This window comes from Anopheles nili, chromosome 2, assembly GCF_943737925.1.
Source record: "Anopheles nili chromosome 2, idAnoNiliSN_F5_01, whole genome shotgun sequence".
NCBI lineage: Eukaryota > Metazoa > Arthropoda > Insecta > Diptera > Culicidae > Anopheles > Anopheles nili.
Window position 1 is genome coordinate 17,454,753 of NC_071291.1, and position 14,665 is coordinate 17,469,417.

The following is a 14,665-nucleotide window of genomic DNA, read 5'->3' on the forward strand; positions in this document are numbered from 1 at the left end:
CCAATAGCCATCCCCTTCGGTGGACGATTAAGGACGTCCCACCCTCCTGGTGGGAGGGTGGAAAAGTTTTCCCATTTTCTAAGGGACACCGAGCTCGGTGAGCGCTCTAAACAAAAGGATTGCGCGAACGTCGCAAACACCCTCCTGAAACCGGTGCCGGTCATTTCGCTATCCGGGCGGAAAATTAGTTGTTTGCACAAGGCGTCTCGCTGTGCCCAGAGCGCTCGTTTGCGAGACGGTACACAGTTTAATTGTGTCGCCCTCGTCGCCCTGGCAGCTCGTACCTTGATTGTGTTTGCCCATTCGACGATGGCGATCCATCGGATCCCCGGACTCGCACGGACTTTCGAACTGCGAACGCGGTTTGGATTTCAGCGCATCGGCGCTGGGTGGCGTGCTTTTATTGAACGGAATTCGCGCTACAGATTTATAAACGCACTAACACTTTAAAGCCCCTGCGTACGCTGGTTTACGTCCTCGGAAACTTGCACCCATGCGTGGTGCCTTCCGTTGATCCTGGCTGTGGGACCGTTCCACATCCGGTCGGGGTACGCACGCACATCCCATCCACGAGGTCGTATCCTTCGCGGCACCGGTACATAACTGCATTCCCCGGATCGCCGATCAGCATCAGCATCAGCACCATCACCACCTTGGCCGCCAGGATGAGCTTCATTTGGCACCGAACCAAACCGGTTGCTGCAATTCGAAGGAACTTCTCGAATCGGCTCGTCGACCGTCCGCAACACCGACGATGCAGCAACTGGCATTGATAGGGCGCCGTTTCTGGGACGCCTGACGTTGGTAAATTGAGCTTAATCCAATTCGCAACCCCACAGTGCGCTGATGATGCGAACGCCACCAAACCGATCCCATTGTTCTTCGTTTAAGGGCCCTGAATTTGAATGAGAAGATTAGCGCGACGTACCCGCTCAGCGGATCCGCTCAGCACCAATGGTGGTGTTTCTGTCGCGATGCGCCATAACGGTAACGCTTACCAATTTAAAGTTACATAATTAGTGCAAAATGAACCACCACTGTTGCCGTTCGCTTCTTTATGCCACCAATTCGTTATGCCCGAACACGACGTCAACTGGTCGCTGCTGAAATGCTGAAACTTTCCACGCGACGCGCCATTGGCCATTTTTAGGAGACGCACCCTGTTGACTCCTGTTGGTTATCGCCGCCCGACATACCGAAATGACTAACTAACTAACTAACCTGTTGTGGTGTGCCTTACGATCCATGTCGTCCTCGAGTCTCATGTCCCTTTTCATCCTGCTGGGGCGGCGGTGCCTGACGCTGGTGCCCTTTTTACTGCTGCATATCGCGGCCCGAGCATAAGCTCAATGAACGCGAAACATAAATACGTAGCCACCCGCCCGTAACGAGTTAATGATGCTCTTGCTCATGCGAGAAAGGACACACAAAAAATGAAGCAGCGACAAAATAAATACATCGTACATAGTTTTTGCGTGAGCCCCGAGCCCGGTGCGAGATAACCCCGCAAGGATGGGAAAGCCGAGGCCACTCTCCCGCGGGGACGATGCAAATTGTGAACATCTCGTTCGCGACGGGCAGTGACTTTATGGTTTATGCTCGCGAAACAAACCGTCGCCAATGCAGAGTTTTCTAGCTGGAATTTCGTAACGGGGCTTGTGATCACTTTAAACGGTCGCCGTTTAAGCACACCGCAGAATGGGCTTTTTGTGCTTTTAGATAGAATTTTTACGTGGAAAGGAAGTCAAGTTTCACCCACGCTAGCGATAATGTTAAACCCTCAAGAGGAAAACCACGCTAGCGAAGATGAATCCCGTGGCGGTTGCGGTGCCATTTCAACCGGCAGGATCGTATCAGATCGGCGGGTGGCACAGAAATGTGAAAATAATAACTACATGCCCGCCCCGTCCAACTTTGACCGTCAACTTCCGGCGCTACGTGGGAAAATTTCAGTCTCTTTGCGAGCTCCTGTGCCAACTGCCGAAGACGGTCGGATGCATCCATCCACAGCTGGGTGGGAGAAATTTGACGAGAAGTTGGCTCGAACTAAAATACTGCAGATTAAAAAGTTTCCACACCGGAAGCCTTGTGGTAGCGCTCATCCTCATCACCGTACGAGCAGTACGGTAGGTCGAAACAAGTCGAACAAACCCATGAAAACCTCATAAAGGACACCAGCTCTTTGTGCCGGTGGAACATCCACGCAGGAATACGCATCGCGGGTGTGTTTGTAGGTGTGGTTTTTTTCACCGGGCATGCACCAGACGCCATCTTAGTAGGCGACGACGACAAAACATAGATACGTTCCCGCGGCTTCTGTCTCCTCGAATAGAGTGACCTCATGACATCATTTTTATCGATTTCGTTGGCGCAATAACGGCCTTCGGTGAAGAAATGCAAATAACAAACATCACGTTCGGTGAACTCACACGTCCCAGAGTACGCGAGACCCAACCCTTCGTTAGCTGATAACAAGCGAGTAATGGGCATTGAAGGATGCTTCTCGGACACCCGGTGCAACGTACAGTGATGAACAAGAGAACAGCAAGTGCTTCATCGTGCATGGAAACGCATTAACTCCACGTAGGATATAAAGTGTCTTTATGCTTGCAGGAAACCGTGCCTGCAGTGGCTGGCCCGGTTAACGCATGATCTAGTTTAACAAGGACTAAACGACGACCGACAAATTCAAGGTTGTGGAACAATCAGCATCCAATAACGTAACGCAAATTTACAGATTTACAATCTGCACCCCACAGTGTGGAGTTCGAGGAAACCTGAGTAAACTGGAAATGAATTAGCTCCCCCTTATCGGACCCATTATTCGAAACACGGTGGGCTGCTGTGCGCGGGGCTGCATTAGCTGAGGATTATCAATTGTGCATCGAAATTATGATTACAATTTCGAAATTATGATACAACTCTCCTCGAAAGCCTTGTACGATGCAACTCCTTCAGGGACATCTATACGTCGGCATAACGGGGTGGCTTGAGTAATGCAGTGCGATAAAGTGATCGCGATTAGACGCACTTAATAGTATAAAACCTATGCAAAATGCCTCTCGAATGCATCAATCGGTAAGCACCACTCATCGCTTTAGAAGCTCTTGATCGTCCTGATTCAGTGATCCTGTTGCTCCTGCTGGTGCTGCTGTACATTTGAACACCACTTAACGTCGGCAAGGATGAAGTTTCTATGGCTGCTCGTGCTGCTTGGGGCCGTCGTCTACGGGTTGCCGGTCAACCGAGTATACTGTCCGATTAATCAAATACCTGTTAACGGGTATTGCATACACAGGCGCACTTCAACCGAAACGAAAGTTCAACAACAGACTTTGGTAGTCAAAGGAGGGTAATGTGGTGGGAGTTTTGCGATCGAATAAAGTAACTCGCCTCTCTAGCATATCTCAAGCGTTTAGCATTTCGGTGCAATTCGAAGGACACAATCCGAAAGTAGCAGCTAGGTAGCGTTTTTTTTGTTGCAATTATCCCGGTTATACGTCAAACCATCGATCACTTTATTGGCTAGTTTTACACGCACAGGTTGAGCTTGGCATTCACAGGTTGATCACTCGCCGTGCACCGGGCATTGCGTGATGCACTTGTTGTTCTGCGACATGAAGCCTTTCGGGCTGGTTTCCCCAGTGATCATGCCGACGAACACGAGCAGGAAGGTCATGAGCCACAGGAATTTCTTTGCCAAACAGGCGCAGATACTATACCAACAATGAAAAAAAGCTGTCAAGCAATGGGCATTACCCTCAAGGACTTACTTGCTTTAGATTGGGTTTCTGCTAAGTGCCTGTTGGTCAGGAAATTCTAATGAACTACACATCACAGCCGGATTTGAGGAATTGGTCGAGAATTTGCCTCAATCTAAAATACTATAGATTTAAAAATTTCCACACCGGAAGCCTTGTGATAGTACTAATGCTCATCACCGTGCGGGCAGTACGATAGGTCGGAACAAGTCGAACAAACCCATGAAACCCTCATAAAGGACACCAGCTCTTTGTGCTGGTGGAACATCCACGCCAGAATACGCGTCGCGGGTGTGTTTGTAGGTGGTTTTCTTTTCACCGGGCATGTACTGGACGCCATCTTAGTAGGTGACGACGACAAAACATAGATACGTTCCCGTGTCTCCTGTCATCTCGAATAGTGACCTCATAACGCCGTGCGAGCAGGAAATTCAAAATACAAACACCACGTTCGGCGAAATCACACGTCCCAGAGTACGCGTGACCCAGCACCGCGGTGGCTGATAACAAGCGAGTAATGGGCATTGCGAGCGGCACAATTACATAACCCGTACCACCGCCTGTAGCCTCGAGCCCTAGGGTAATAAGCCCTGCAAAGAGCCGAATGTGATTCAAATGCACTGCAATTAAGAATCGCGACCCAAATGTCGCTTGTTGGCCGATTGGAGGATGCTTCTCGGACACCCTGTGTACCGTACAGTGGTGGACAAGAGAACAGCAAGTGTTGGAAGCACATTAACACAGCATAGGGTGTACAGTGGCTTTATGCTTGCAAGAAACCGTTCCTGCAGTGGCTGGCCCGGTTAACGCATGATCTAGTTTAACAAGGACTAAACGACGACCGACAAATTCAAGGTTCTGAAACAATCAGCATCCAATAACATTAGATTAGGCCTGCATTAGCTGAGGATTATCAATTGCGTATCGAAATTATGATTACAATTTCGAAATTATGATACAACTCTCCCCGAAAGCCTTGTACGATGCAACTCCTTCAGGGACATCTAGCCGGCCACAAACAGATACGTTGGCATAACGGGATGGCTTGAGTAGTGCAGTGCGATAAAGTGATCGTGATTAGACGCACTAAATAGTATAAAACCGATGCAAAATGTCTCTCGAATGCATCAATCGGTAAGCACCACTCATCGCTTTAGAGGCTCTTGATCGTCCTGATTCAGTGATCCTGTTGCTCCTGCTGCTGCTGCTGTACATTTGAACACCACTTAACGTCGGCAAGGATGAAGTTTCTGTGGCTGCTCGTGCTGCTTGGGGCCGTCGTCTGTGGGATGGCACAGCAACTATACTGTCCGCTTAATTATATACCTGTTAACGGGCATTGCGTATACAGACGCACTTCATCCTACAAGAAAACTCAACAACACACTGTGGTAGTCAAAGGAGGGTAATGTGGTGGGAATTTTGCGATCGAATAAAGGAAATCGTCTCTCAAGGAAACCTCAACTCGACTGGTATAGCGTTTCGGTGTAATTCCAAAGACACGATCCGAAAGTAGCGGCTGCGTTGCGCTTTTCACTCGTAACGAAATGTGGTTTGATGCGTAATGGAGCCCGGATGAGACCTTTGCAGTGTGCCGCAGGCATTCTTTCATTACAAATCGACACAATCATCCCCGTTAGACGTCAAGAAATTCAAACAAAAAGCACCACGATCGGTGAACTCACACGTCCCACAGTGTGGGGTCCCAACCCCGCGTCAGCTGATAACAAGCGAGTAATGGGCATTGAAGGATGCTTCTCGGACACCCGGTGTCAATCGTACAGTGATGAACAAGAGAACAGCAAGTGCTTCATCGTGCTTGGAAGCGCCTTAACTCCACATAGGATGTAAAGTGTCTTTATGCTTGCAGGAAACCAGTGGCTGGCCCGGTTAAGGCGTGACCTAGTTTAACAAGGACTAAACGACGACCGTCAATCCCAAGATTGGGGAGCAATCGACTTCCAATAACGCAACGCCAGAACGGGAACCCTGCGAGCTGATGCGAGCGGTGCCAAAAGTCAAACACCGAACGATACCCTGTGAAGTAATCGAAAACACGGATCCGGAACTGCTGGCATCGTTCGGAAAACTCTCACCCGTAGATCGGTGGCAGTGGGAGGCGCCCATTATGCTGCGGGGTTATTGCGATGGTAATCGTTCCCGGTAGGAAAAGGGCCCGGAACGGAACGGTTGGTCGGGTAGGGCAACGAGGAAATTGTTTTTCCGCTTTCGGTCTCATAAAATTAATCGTTTTACAGTCCAATAAAATGGATCGGGTTAAAATTTCATCGCAGAAATGCTTTTTGAAATGCACACACACACGCACATACACGCACACATACGGGCACGTGCAGTGCGATCAACTATCATCGCAAATAACCCCACGGCCTCGCTCAACGCTGGGTTCGGAATTGCATTATTCATTTGGGTTTAGTTAATCCGACCCGGCGGTACCGGCGTTTCGTCGGCGACCGTACGTGCCGCCATTTATCTACCATCGACCGCACCGGAACGATCATCACCGTCATCGTCAGTGCCTTTTTCCGCGCTCATCCCTCCCCCCCTTCGCAAGGGAAAAGGGTGGGGGAGGGAGGCATAAATTAGTTTCCAATTGATTACGGCGGGGTAGACGAAAACCATGATTAAAACGATCGAAAATGCGTGACGAAAAAAAAAACCAGCCAAAGCGGAATCCGGCTTGCATCGATTTGCATACGAGAATATTAGCCCCGAAATTTTGCCCCACCCACCACCCACTGCAACACGCGAGGGGGAGAAATTGTTTAAATCAGATTTACAAACTGCACCCCGCAGCGTGGAACTCGTGGAAATCCTGGGAAAACTGGTCATGGATTAGCCCCTCGTTATCGGCCCCATTATTCGGGATACACTCGCGAGGGTCGCTGCGTGCGGGCCTGCATTAGCTGGGGATTATTAATTGCGCATCGAAATTATGATTACAATTACTCGCCCGAAAGCCGGTCGTTCGGTGCATCGTCTAACCCGTTCACGGGCTTTCTAACCGGCGACAACCGGATATGCCGGCATAAGGGGGTGGCTTGAGCAGCGCAGCCCAGCGCGATAAGGTACTCGCGATTAGCCTCGATTTGGAGTATAAAACCGATGCAAATTGCCCCACGGATGCACCAAACGGTAAGCTCCAGTCATCGCGTTCTAGGCTATTCGTGGGCCGTAGTCCTGTCGTTTTTTTGCTGCTTCTGCTGCTGGGAATTTGAACGTCATCGAACGCCTGGGAAGGATGAAATTTCTGTGGCTGCTCATGCTGCTGGTGGCGCTCGTCTGTGGAACGGCGTACGGTGATCTGGCCTGTCCGAGAGATTTCCAACCAAAGGACGGGCAATGTGTGGCTCAACGACCCCACCATGGCACCTGTCCAGCGGATTCCAAGTACGACCTTAACACCAACCTGTGCATCGCCAACTAGGATGTGGTGAGCGTTTGACGACGGAATAAAATAACTCATCCCAAACTCGTCCCAACCTCTCACGTGGTTTTGCTTTTGTGAGCCATCCGAACGGGAGCTTTTTTTTTTCTTTTGCTGACAATCGTAGCATGAAGCCGTTCTGACAGACTCTGCTATCACATTGATGTTGAGACAAAACACAGATGCTGCCTTAGTTGATTTTCTGAGAAAGCATCCGGTAAGGCCAATAGCGAGCATCAACGTTATGAAAACAAATGTTTTCCAATGAAACTCGATCATGCATCTTCACCGGTCGTTTAAACAGCAGTGACCGCTTCCGTGAGTGTAACATCCGAACGCAGTGCGATAAAGTGATCGCGATTAGACGCACTAAATAGTATAAAACCTATGCAAAATGCCTCTCGAATGCATCAATCGGTAAGCACCACTCATCGCTTTAGAGGCTCTTGATCGTCCTGATTCAGTGATCCTGTTGCTCCTGCTGCTGCTGCTGCTGCTGTACATTTGAACACCACTTAACGTCGGAAAAGATGAAGTTTCTGTGGCTGCTCGTGCTGCTTGGGGCCGTCGTCTACGGGTTGCCGGTCACCCGAGTGTACTGTCCGATTAATCAAATACCTGTTAACGGGTATTGCGTTTACAAACGCACTAAAATCGAATCGAAGCAAGTTGAACATCAAGTTGTGGTAGTCCATGGAGGGTAATGTGGTGGGAGTTTTGCGGTCGAATAAAGTAACTCGCCTCTCAAGTAAATCTTAGCTCGACTGGTTTAGTGTTTCGGTGTAATTCCAAGGGCACGATCCGAAAGTAGGGGCTGCGTTGCGCTTTTCACTCGTAACGAAATGTGGTTTGATGCGTAATGGAGGCCGGATGGGACGTTTTGTGACGACGCCCGGGTACTAACCTCACTTTTGTAGCTTCATACAGCGTGTCTCGGGCATTCTTTCGTCACAAATCGACACAATTATCCCGGTTAGAAGTCAAACCATTGATCACTTTATTGGCTAGTTATGCACGCACAAGTTGAGCTTGGCGTTGTAGTTTGAGCCTTTCGGGCATTCGCCGTGCACCGGGCGCTGCGTGACGCACTTGTTGTTCTGCGATTTGAATCCCTTCGGGCAGGCATCCCCAGCGATCATGCCAACGAGCGCGAGCAGGAAGGTGATGAACCACAGGAATTTCATTGCTAAACAGGCGCAGAAACGATATCAACAATGAAAAGAAGCCGCCAAACAATGGCCACCTATCCACGAGGACTTACTTGATTTAGATTGGGTTTCTTCTAAGTGTCTGTCGGTCAGGAAATTTTGAAGCACCAAACTTTGACTGTACAGCTTGCGGAGATAGTCGATGCTTTTATAGTCTGAACGAAATTCGGTTCAAAAACAACCAAAATTGTGCGTAAACATTTGATTTTGTCTGTTTGTTTCTTTTTTTTTGCTCCTCTGTCTTTCGTGGCATTATCACAGGTTGATTCGTATACGGGGCAGATTTGTTGGGTTTTTTTTGTCAGCTGCTCTTGACCCATTGATAAGCACTCGGTGGGGCTATGGTTCACACCGATAATGAGGTGAAGAAAGCATAGCCAAATAGATGCAACCAAATGTTTTCCAATTTGCTCTACCGGTGAAGGGTTATGAAATCTAGGGCATGCCAGAACTGCTCGCCACCCTGTTGCTATTGATTGCATTGAGATTATGATTATATAATGCATTTGCTATTGAATGTAGAATGCATAATGTATGTAAAAACAAATAAATGTTTAACAAAACTGCGTGAACGATTTGAAAATATGTAAAATTTGTTTTAGCGCCATCTGTATTTGAGTAGACGTACTAGCAAGAGGGTTTGAAATGAAGGCTCAATTTCAGAGGCCGAATTGATTACCTGTATTAAAAAAATTGATAAAAATTAAATGCTTTTGATGGGTATTCGTAACACATTTTATTCTAAGAGAACTAAAAGAAGCTATAACATTTTTCATGGCTACGAAAAGAGACATTCCACGAGCTGTTTGATCAGAACTGGTAAATAGCATTGCATTAGTCTTGAACTCTTTATTTCTATTCCATTCATATAATGCAGAAAAATGTATGTAAATTGTTATACTCACCGTTATTGCTATATTAGGATATTGTCTAATTTTTAACCAGTTTTACGCCGAACGACGCTGTCGTAGCATAATGTTTAGTTACACCTTTTGACTGTGCAATATAAACTCGAAGCGTTTTCTTCCACAGCTGACAGCTTTGTTTTCATGCAACTGCCAGTGTGCCGTCACACGATTTGTTTTTGTACTTCTTGGCCAAGCTAGCAAGGAAAAACTGTGCGTTTTCTGCGTGAGGGAATAATCGCAGGAAAATGTTGGGCTCCCGAGCGTTGTTGGTTGGACGATTGCTACAGCGCGGCATCGTCGGGAAAGCTGCCAACTCGACCGCCTTGCGCAACCAGATCGTTCGCCATGGACACGAGTGAGTTTGCCTGCCCGGTGGTAAATCCGGAGCGTTTCATTATGTAATTGGTTTGTTTTGTCGTTTCCGATTGCCGGTAATTCGCTGCAATGGCCACTATCGAACGTGCGGTCGTTATACCGATTGGTTCCGGTTGGTGCTGCCTGGATGGTGTTGGAAATGATCAGCTGGTCCTATCGAGTGAACGGTCCGAAACCGGAGCTACTAGCTCGGGTCGGTGCACAGGCTGCCGGAGGATTCATGTGGTGGTGGGTCCTGTGGCATCTTTTCCACGAGTACGAACACATCACGGTGAGTGTAATAGAGCAAACATCATGCTCAGGATACTGCTGCCCGAGGCCTGCGTGGACGTATGATCGAGTGTTTATTTCATCATTTCAGGGCGAGTTCGATTATCCTGATCCGTCGCAGTGGACCAATTCCGAGCTGGGCATCCCGGAGGATTTGGAGGAGTAAGCTTACTGCCAGCAAATCCGTGCTCTAACCTGTGCTTTAGACCTTTTAAGAGAATCGGTTGTAAATAAAACAGCGGCGACTGTAGGAAAAACCAAGGTTGGATGTGAATGTTATGTCTATTGAAAGAACGCCCATCGGTGTTTATGTATTCTCATCGTTGGCCAGTGTTTTAGTTTCGATTTCTTCCGCAACAACTCGTTAAGGTACATATTTGGATAATGAAACGAATCTCAAAACGATTATAACGAGTTAATAAATATTAGCAAAAGTATTTTTCATTACGCTCAGAAAAGTTGAATTAACATATCTCCATGCACCTGCACTGGAAAACAACATGCTGATTAAAAGCAAAACATGTTATTCGAGTCAAAACAGAAGAGTAAAAACTGGTCACTTACTATGCGGGTAAAACGAAAATTTTTCGCAGAAGTAACAGGAGAGCATACCAGCTAGGAGGAGACATTTTTCCAAAACAAAAACGCTAAAAATCCCGAAACGCTTCACTATCACGAAACGCTTAAAAAATAATGTTTACAAAGTTAACATATAGATGGCGCTAAATACGCGCTAAATGTGGTTCATCTATTCGATCATAGATGGCGCTAAATAATTTCATGAAATATTTCACCACTAGCTCTTGAAATATTTCAACTGTTATACGGCGAATTTTTTGTAGCACAGTTTTTTCGGGAGAAAAATTTTAACTCCTGACTAGTATGCTCTCCTGGTACTAACGTAAAAATTTACTTTTTCGAGACAAAATTTCACGACCAGATTTTTTTTCCTCCTTTATATTTTTGGTAGCTCTTTGCATGTTCCTTAGTACTTTGCGACTGTTTTGCGCTTTGTCGCCGCACGATGCGCGTTGTTTTTCAGATGAGCGCCGACAACTGTTGCTCAGTTTAAAGCGCATGTCTCCGTTTTATTTCATTTTATGCTCATAACATCTGCATCGGATTTTCGAGCCTATCTATCATAATATTGAAATGTTTGTACAATATATTCTGATGAAAAATAGATGAAATCAACGTCTGAATATTTTAAACAAAACATTCACACGAATGCTTATGGTCCATTGTATCTGCAATTTCCGGGGTTAATAAATAAATTAGTTATTAATCGGAATTTTTTAATTTTGATCCTTATAATTTGGAAAAAGGCTTTACAGCTAAATAAAAAGCTCCATAATTGATAGCAACGGATTATTATGCGAAGATTATGCAATACAGACGTTTTACGTTATTGAAACGATGTCTTCACATTATGCGTACGCATTATGACTATTGCTTCTCGCAACGAAAACTTGTGTGAACAATCCATAAAACGGAAGGCAAATAACGATGCATTCGTTAATAACACCGTTAAGGTTCGGTGGAAGTGTCGCATAATGATCGTGGTAAAAAAATAAAGCATTTAAATCATTTAATGGGAAAAAAACGAAAAGGATGCTCAAGATTTGACCCATTATTTAATTGAACGTAATGTAATTGAACCGGAATGAACTAGTTTCCATACCGATATGGTGTGGAAATGGTGTTTTTTTCTCACTCCTTTAACGCATAATTCTTAAGCCAAGGTGTTTTGAAAAAGAACTTTTGCGGCCCACAAAAAAACCGCTCTTGAATACAAACGTGCCCGACAGTTAAAGGATAGTGAAGTTCCCCGAACTACCCTACTTCATACAACACCCACACCTACAGCTGCGGTTAAATAGAGCCTCATGCTATGTTGCCTTGTAACATTGGGCTTTGAAGCGCACATTATGAATGCAAAACCGCAGCGTGCAGTGGTGCGGAAAATTGGCCACCCAAGCGCACCCAGCGCAATGCCAGCGAAAATCGCCCGTAATAGGTGCCCATTTCCCAACTCACACACTCGAAGCCGAACGTTCGATCGGGAAAATCTAATCCCATAAATAAATCTGTCCGTAATGGAATTATGATTAACCTGGCGTACGCTTCCCTGACCTACGCCAGGACCGTATCATCAACCGATCGGGACATTTCGCACCATTTTCCTGCCCACCCACACACACACGGACACGCCTACACGATCATCTCAGGCGTGTCAGTCTCGTCATGTGCGAAGAAGGCCGGTTCGAAGAAAAGCGGAAGCACCTGGTGCGCCAATGCATTGGAAAATTGTTCACCCAAAAAAAATAAAAAAGGAAAACAGGGGACAGGTCGGGCGCCATTTTCCTCCCATCAATCTTTGTCCTGGCTGACGGTCCTGGGAGCAAATCGGGCAGATATTAGTGGGCCTGTTTGGTGTGCCCTGTGTCGCACCGAAACACCGGACACTCCGGGCCAGTGGAACCGAAAATAATGCCAGTTGGAAAATATCCATCTTCTCGGCCACCGATCAGAAGCCCACAACCCCGATGCTAACACGCGTTGCAGCACCGGGCAGAAGGTTGCGATCTAATTGAATAAATTACTCGATTATTGATGACCGGAAGGGCGCGTAAGGATGTTCGCTTTCTTCGCTCGGAAAATAGCAGCAGATGCTTGCCGCCGGTCAGGGTGAATTTTCCACCCCCACGTTCACAATGCAACAGTGGTGTTGGGGTGAGTTTTTCCCTTCGCGCCACACATCGAGAGCCTTATTCTTTCCATTAAAGATTGGCACACAAACGCACGCGTCGTGTAGGGATTTCGCTCCGCTTGCAATATTGATGTGCGTGGTGTTTGTGGGAAGAGAAAAAATAAATAAAAGCGAACAAAAGTTAGCCCTCTTCCCGCGCGCGCGTTATTGGAAAATGTGTCATCCAGAGATTCCAGTGCCCAGAAGTGGTTCCAACAATAGCCGCCCGTGAAAATTCGCATGATTTATGTATGTGAAAAAGGACTCGCTCAACTCGCTTACTCGCCCGGCTACTAGATTTACAATGGCTGCGTCACAAAAACGAATCACACAGCAACCATTGGCTTGGTTGGTTCCGCCATCTTGAAAGCGAAGAAGCGTCGAAGGGCCTTCGTTTTGACGCGTGGCGTGGTTTGTGTCTTTCGACTCCACACGTCAGCAGTAATTTTGAAAACGCACGAACCTTTTCGCGGCCAGAGGGGCGAATTTTGGCGTATAAATTCCCCCCCTGCTTTAGCGTTTTTAAAGTGCAGCGTTTGCAGAAATTGTGTCCACTCCACTCGCAAAAAGGCACACACACACACCGACCGAGCGGAAAAGGTAGGTAAGATAAATTAGATTTACGCCCGGGAGTAAATGAAAATGTTCAATTAAAACCACCCGCCAACCCGGCTCAGCTGGCCCGTTCGAATAATCGATAGATGGACCGGCAAAAGGATGCATTCGGATTCGGGATGTGCGGCCATTTTGTCCCCATTTGAAACGTCCGCCGTGGAAAGCGGAACGCGAGTAAGTAGTTCTTAATTTGTACTGATCGAAATCAACGGCGTCAGCAGTACAGTGGGGTCAGTTAGTGCGACGATTTCGGTGAAAGTTGTTCAATTAGCTTGTGTGCTTTTCCGTGCATCCGGTTCCGGTGCATCCTGGCTGACGTGCTGGACATCCTGAAGGACGTGCTATCCGTTACAATCCGGCCCATCCACCGGCTAAAAGCTGACCCAATCGAATCGGGAATGTTTTGGTGGGGGGTTTATTTATCGTGCTTGGGTTTTTGTGGTGGCACGGATTGACCTTTTTCCGAAATTCAGTGGTTTTTCTCCGATGGCAAAATAATTTGGGCCCTTTACCGGGTTGGCAAGATGACGTTCCCAGTTGGGGGTGGGCTCTTTTGAAGTAATTTATCTAATTTCTTGGTGGTGGTGGCGTTTGAAGTGCCCCGAATCGTACCTTCGTCGAATGGAACTTGCAACTAATTGCAGACTTTCGTGCATGTCCCCTACGAGTGTGGGGATTTATTTTCACAGAGTGTTGGTAAATTTTCGTCCACCCTGGGTAGCATCTTGCAAAATCGGTCGCTTGGAATGGTCCATCGTGGGTATTTCGACGTTGATTTCCCAACCAGCCACGAGCCAGGAGCCATAACTTCTTCTAATGCTCGCTCGGGTGCGAAAGAATGCTTCCCAGCCTCGGGTATGTTGAACTTTGTTTGATAAGTACGACGAACCGGCTGCCCGAAACCAAGCCAGCAGCATCGTCCTGACTTCGTCCTGGCTTCGTCCTGCGGTGCACAATCGATACTCTGGGGGTTGGGGTTTTCACAAAACCAGCAGTTGCTCGACTTGGAACTGTCCGAGCGAAATGAGAAACTAAGTATCGAATAAAATTTATGCACTTTTGATGAATTTATAGCGCTACAAGTCCCACCGAGGCTTCGAGGCTCGGCGAAGGATTAAGGACTCTCCTCCCCGTCGTTTGCGTTTCGCGTTCATCCACCAAACCATCGGGCCCTTTCGGAAACGTCTTGGTCGAGTTGGAAATTGCAACCAAAGCGGCCACGATGCAAGGGGCTGCAAGTCGAAAAGTTGTGAATGCGATTCGCCGTAAAGCTCGCCGTAATGAGGAGTAACACCGGCAAGCCGAGGAACCGTTTGTCGCGTGCTCCATAAAGC

The 14,665-nt window shown here is 47.3% G+C and overlaps 2 protein-coding genes across 2 annotated transcripts; one reads left to right on the plus strand and one right to left on the minus strand.

The window, feature by feature from the left end:
• Nucleotides 1-8,210: 8,210 nt before the first annotated feature.
• Nucleotides 8,211-8,487, minus strand: LOC128720532 (uncharacterized). The gene is made up of 2 exons (XM_053814205.1): nt 8,468-8,487; nt 8,211-8,392 (listed from the first exon to the last, which is right to left on the minus strand). The coding sequence occupies exon 2, from the start codon at nt 8,388-8,390 to the stop codon at nt 8,211-8,213; it is 180 nt and encodes a 59-aa protein (XP_053670180.1). The 5' UTR covers nt 8,391-8,392; nt 8,468-8,487.
• A 1,018-nt stretch (nt 8,488-9,505) lies between these two features.
• On the plus strand, nt 9,506-10,222 carry LOC128732121 (NADH dehydrogenase [ubiquinone] 1 beta subcomplex subunit 2, mitochondrial-like). The gene is made up of 3 exons (XM_053825288.1): nt 9,506-9,677; nt 9,845-9,968; nt 10,059-10,222. The coding sequence occupies exons 1-3, from the start codon at nt 9,568-9,570 to the stop codon at nt 10,131-10,133; spliced, it is 309 nt and encodes a 102-aa protein (XP_053681263.1). The 5' UTR covers nt 9,506-9,567; the 3' UTR covers nt 10,134-10,222.
• The last annotated feature ends 4,443 nt before the right edge of the window (nt 10,223-14,665 follow it).

What these genes read in the sequence shown, in the direction of transcription:
- LOC128720532 (XM_053814205.1), bottom strand. Translation starts at nt 8,390, where the DNA reads ATGAAATTCCTGTGGTTCATCACCTTCCTGCTCGCGCTCGTTGGCATG.
- LOC128732121 (XM_053825288.1), top strand. Translation starts at nt 9,568, where the DNA reads ATGTTGGGCTCCCGAGCGTTGTTGGTTGGACGATTGCTACAGCGCGGC. An exon ending in ATCGTTCGCCATGGACACGA is followed by an intron (nt 9,678 to 9,844) that starts GTGAGTTTGCCT and finishes GGAAATGATCAG; the next exon opens with CTGGTCCTATCGAGTGAACG. An exon ending in ACGAGTACGAACACATCACG is followed by an intron (nt 9,969 to 10,058) that starts GTGAGTGTAATA and finishes TCATCATTTCAG; the next exon opens with GGCGAGTTCGATTATCCTGA.